General features: G+C 53.4%; 1 protein-coding gene across 1 annotated transcript; it reads right to left on the bottom strand.

Annotated features, from left to right (window-relative positions):
- Positions 1–3,053: 3,053 nt before the first annotated feature.
- ANOM_009837 (uncharacterized protein) lies at positions 3,054–4,619 on the bottom strand (the record flags this gene model as incomplete). Its single annotated transcript, XM_015555093.1, has 4 exons — positions 3,054–3,467; positions 3,505–3,669; positions 3,835–4,337; positions 4,472–4,619. 4 exons carry the CDS (start codon positions 4,617–4,619, stop codon positions 3,054–3,056), a joined length of 1,230 nt encoding a protein of 409 aa, XP_015405753.1.
- Positions 4,620–4,708: the final 89 nt, after the last annotated feature.

Raw genomic sequence — 4,708 nt, 5'->3', positions numbered from 1 at the left:
GCGAACCTAGTACAATATTTGGAGGTGGAGCTCACACTAATATCCTATACACTGTCAATTCTACAGAGCCTATGTGGTTCCTAGGCTATAAGTATGAAAATTGGTTTAACTGTTTCCCTCCAAGCCACTTCGCCTTGAACCCAGGAAACCAGCAGGCACAATATTCCAGCATAATTCATACTGATTATGCTTACATCTCGTTCACCGAGGCTCAATATGACCGGCCCACTACTACCATAACGACAGTGGTTACAGTGCATCCAACTTAAGGACTGAGGTTCGCGGCGGACTTTCTGTCATATCTGCTAGGCAAGCCACTAACTGATTTCTCGTTGGGTAAGCTGAGATGGAGATTCCATGGCAGGCAATCTATTTCCCTCAATAATAGTATTCCCATTACCAACTATTCCTTCCTTGCAGACGGCGCATAGGACATTTTGAAACTATCACGGCAATGATTAATCACTTTCAGTTTCTATATTAATTACATAGATTTTGTATGGAGAACTTATATCTATGGTCAGAAACCAGTGTCCTCTCAACGCATACAAACGACTCTCCACCGCATGGGCTTTATTCTTGTGCCTCTTGTATCTTCTGTTTCTCCGCACCCGCCACCCCCGCACAGGGAACATTCCCACTGGAAACTCGGTCCACGACGAATAGATCAAGAAAGCGGTTAAGCATCTGCATTTGAGCCTTCGACAAAGGCGTACGTTGATTGTTGGGGATCGCATGTAGAGGCATAGGTATTTTGTCCTGCGGTATAAGTTCGCCTCGGGGCCCACTCTCTATCCAGCCAGCCACAGCTGGACTGAAATCTAATTGTCGGAGCATATGGGCCATTTGAGGGGCGGCATCAATCACCACTTGGTTCAAGGTGCATAGGTTGTAAAGAAGAATAGCGAACTCCTGGGACTGGGCGCTAGATAATTTCTGGCCCTATATTTGGAACGTATTAGTTAATGAATGTTTATTGTCAGCGTCAAGGGTTTTTTGCCGTGCATCAAGTTCACTTAACCCTGCCAGTTCCAGCCACTGTTTTATACCTGCTTCTTTGTCGCCCTTGGGCGATTGATCGGCAGTGTTTTTCATTTTCGGAACGAGAGACGTGTTAGATCGCTTTCTGAGATTGCTGGGTGAACACGAGAGAACATGGCCGAACTCTCTATTTATACATAGGTCCGATGTTCGCATTCAGGGGTTATCTCTCCGCTGAAGGGCCAGTGTTGTCCTCGTGGTGGAACCCTATAAATCATTGTGTCCTCCCAGGGAAACATGGGACCTCGCCAAGAGAAACGAAGGACATACCGAGGAACCCTTAAACGTGGAACAGTTTATCAGAATCCTTGGGCCAGGTTGGTGGGGTCTTTGTACTCGTCATGCTATTGGAAACACATATTTTTCTTATATAATATCTCTCTAACGATTCCGGTCACCCCGAAACTTTAGCCGAGTCTTAGAGAGCTAGATTATAATTTATGTGTTTTATAAATCATGTGATGGACAATCAATCAATCAATCAATTAAGATTCTATTAACCTGGTAGAGCCTAACTACTGAACGTCTAGCTATGCAGGTGCGCGGGAGCCTAGAATCTAACCGTAAACGCCATATATCCCACAGAAGATAGTCTAAAATCGAAAAACTTTTGAACACAACTAAAACTGCCCGCCACCCCCCTGGCAGCTGTCTTTTTCTACCTCCCCATCCATTGTTCCTGGTCCCTCCTAGTACTCCTAGTATGTGAATGCTGGCGTGTATATAGAAGGACTGACCGGTCCTTCCTGGGGTGACTGTATACTCACCGTCCTCCACATCTGTCCGTCTTTAGTAGTGACCAGCTTGCTTATCTGCCTAAGATTAGCTGACCGGTTTGTTCAACCGCTCGAAATTGGCTAAGCAATCCTGTCTGGTGCATGAATTCAGCGACGTAGCAAATCGCCTACGGATGGGACATGATCCCGTTGTAATCCATCCTTCCTCGGACATCCGGGTCCAATTTGCTGAGCATTATACGCCTGAGTTCAGCGTATAATGGGCATTGTAGCAGAGTATGCCTCGACGTCTGGGATCCCAGCGCATAGTGGCACTGGTCCGAGTCTACCGCGTTGATTTTATATAGAAAGTGCCGCAATCCATGTCTCTGGGTACGTATCTGAATAATGATTGCTGCGTACGGTTTTGATAGATTCTTGTAGAGATCCAGTATCTTCTTGTCTGGAGTCTCTACTAATCTGTAAGTTATGCGGCCTGACCTCTCCGTTATCCACCCCCATATCCATCTGTCTTTGATACGGTGTCGTATCTGTCGTTTAGCTGCCGCAGCTAGGCAGACAGCTTCACCAGTTCGCTGCGTGCCTTCTCGTGCGGCTTCGTCGGCTGCCTCATTCCCTGGCACTCCGACGTGTGTCGGAATCCAGTGGATCTGGACCCGGTCTTGCATCTTATATCGCCGTACGATATAGTAGATCTGGTCTACTATATATTGGCCGGACGGTCTCCGCGGGTTTTGGACTACCTGGATCGCGGCTTGGCTGTCTACAAAGACCGCGGCTGGTCTGTTCTCTTTCCGCAGCGTGTGTAGGGCCATCTGGATTCTAATCAGCTCCCCTACGTAGACCATAGATTCTGCTTCCATCCCCAGCGTACCGTTCCGCATCCAGCTCTACGAGAGGCAGACGGTACTGGCTCCAATTCGGCCATTCAGGCCGCTCCTATCTATGTAGACTACAATCCTCTCTCGCCTATCCTAGTACTACCTAAAGTATTGTAGTACGGCTTCGTAGCTATTAATCACAACCACGACAGGCGTCTCCCACGGAGCCAAAATATATGGCTTGCGGGTCTGCTGTTTATACATGATCAGGGGATAAGGCAGTGTTCCATGTAGCGTCAGATCGAGTGCGGCCGCGGGTTACAGCGACGGTGTCGGGGCCGGAGGAGTCCCTTGCACGGCGGCGTTTCCTGGGGCTCAGCGATCTGGATTGGGGGGTCTAAGTTGGAGTCCCGGTGAAAATATATTCCGGGTTGCGTGCCTGGGCACGCTTAATTTACTGGACAAGTCTAGCGCTGCGTCTAGTCCCCTTGGTGCCGGAGGATGGCGCATCTTGGCTGACGCCGGTGGTTGATAAAGTGGGAGGTATAGTCGGTATACTGGTCAAGGTCGATAGGGTGTTAATAGATAGTTCGCCCTGCGGAGGGGTGTTCCCGGTGAACCTCAGTCCCTCTATAGCGGAGTCGTCCGACGCGTTTCTGGCACCCTTGGACGATCCCCCAGCGTCCTCACTCTCTGTCTCCGTTGGCTCCCCGCTGCTGGGGCCTATGTGGTGTGCGGCTGACCCCGTGGCGCTACCCACGTCCGGGTCCTGCAGGTAGGCAGGTGTATGGTGGAAGCGCGGCCGGTGCAGCGCGCGCCCCCGAGCCTTCTCTCGCTCCTGGATATATGCCTCACTTTTTGTGCCAGGCTATGTGATCGCCACCGCAGTTGGTGCATTTCGGCACAAGCCTGGGGGTGTCACGGTCGCGGCAAGCAGTAGTCGAGTGCTTGCCGGCGCACGCGCCATAGACGGTTTCGTTCGGACAGATGTTTTCTATGTGGCCGTATCGGTGGTAGTTGTTGCAGTGTACAATGCGAGACGCCCGGTCGTACAGGGCGGTTTCCGAGACCTGGAAGTCTTAGATGGTCCCGGCCTTGATGGCGCGGTTCGCGTGGTACGGTGTGGTAAATTCAATGACGATCGAGGACCGTTTCTTGCCCGGAAAGGGGCGAACGAGCCAGCCCACGTACGTGATCTCGCAGGACTCACCTCACGTGTGACAGTTATTGGCCACGAGTTCTTGCGCGATCCGCTTGCGGTCCGCTTCCTCGGTTAATGGGCCCAGGGCCTGGCTGGGCATGTCGGTGGCGACCACCCCCCACGAGGCGAGGGCGACCCGTGCGGCGGTGCCGAATCCCTTAATCCAGGCGTCCCGGTGTGTCCGCGCGATCTCCGCTTTCTTGGCGTTGCGGAGGAAGAGCCGCAGGTCACCTGACCATAGAATTTTCGCCGCGATGAACTGGATAGAGGCCAGGGTCGGTCGGACGGCCGTGATAGCCGCTAGCCAGCGGTGTTCCTCAGCGCGCTTGACTAGGTCCTCGTTCGTGAGCTGGCGCAGGTTCCGGGCCATGGCGGGATTACTTACCTTCACGGTGAGGGCGCGGTCGCGGTTGAGATCGGCCGGACATGCCGGGGCGCTGCTCGCGGAGTTGTGGTTCGACTGATAGTGGCAGGGCGAAGGGCCCCCCGCACGGCTCTGGCGAACGTCCGCAGGGGGTTCTCCGTCCTGGCCGTGAGCTCGTTGGTGTCCGTTCGGATGTCATTGATCGCCCGCTGGATCTCGTCCATCTGGACCTTCTAGGCGTCCCCCACGGGGTAGTGGGAGAGCGCCTCGGTCACCGCCCAGGTCTTCTAGATGAACTCGATCATACGCTTCGAGGTGCCCGGGCTGTGCTGTTCCAGCAAGCTCGCCGCCTCGCGGTTGAGGTCTAGGACGCGTTTTTGAAGGGGTCTCGCCGTGTCGCCAGACGCGTCGGCTGCGCCCGCAGGGGCCGGGGGCAGCGACTGGGTCGGCGCCATCTCCTACCAGGTCGATGCTGGTATCAGGAGATAGCTCTCGTTCGGACGAGAAACTAGGCAAATTTTGGGCCGTTTCCGGCGTGGGGTAG

The sequence above is a fragment of the Aspergillus nomiae genome, assembly GCF_001204775.2.
Source record: "Aspergillus nomiae NRRL 13137 chromosome Unknown contig00186, whole genome shotgun sequence".
In the NCBI taxonomy this organism is placed as follows: Eukaryota; Fungi; Ascomycota; class Eurotiomycetes; order Eurotiales; family Aspergillaceae; genus Aspergillus; species Aspergillus nomiae.
The sequence above is the reverse complement of the archived record's forward strand: the minus strand, read 5'-3'. Positions and strand labels throughout refer to the sequence as shown.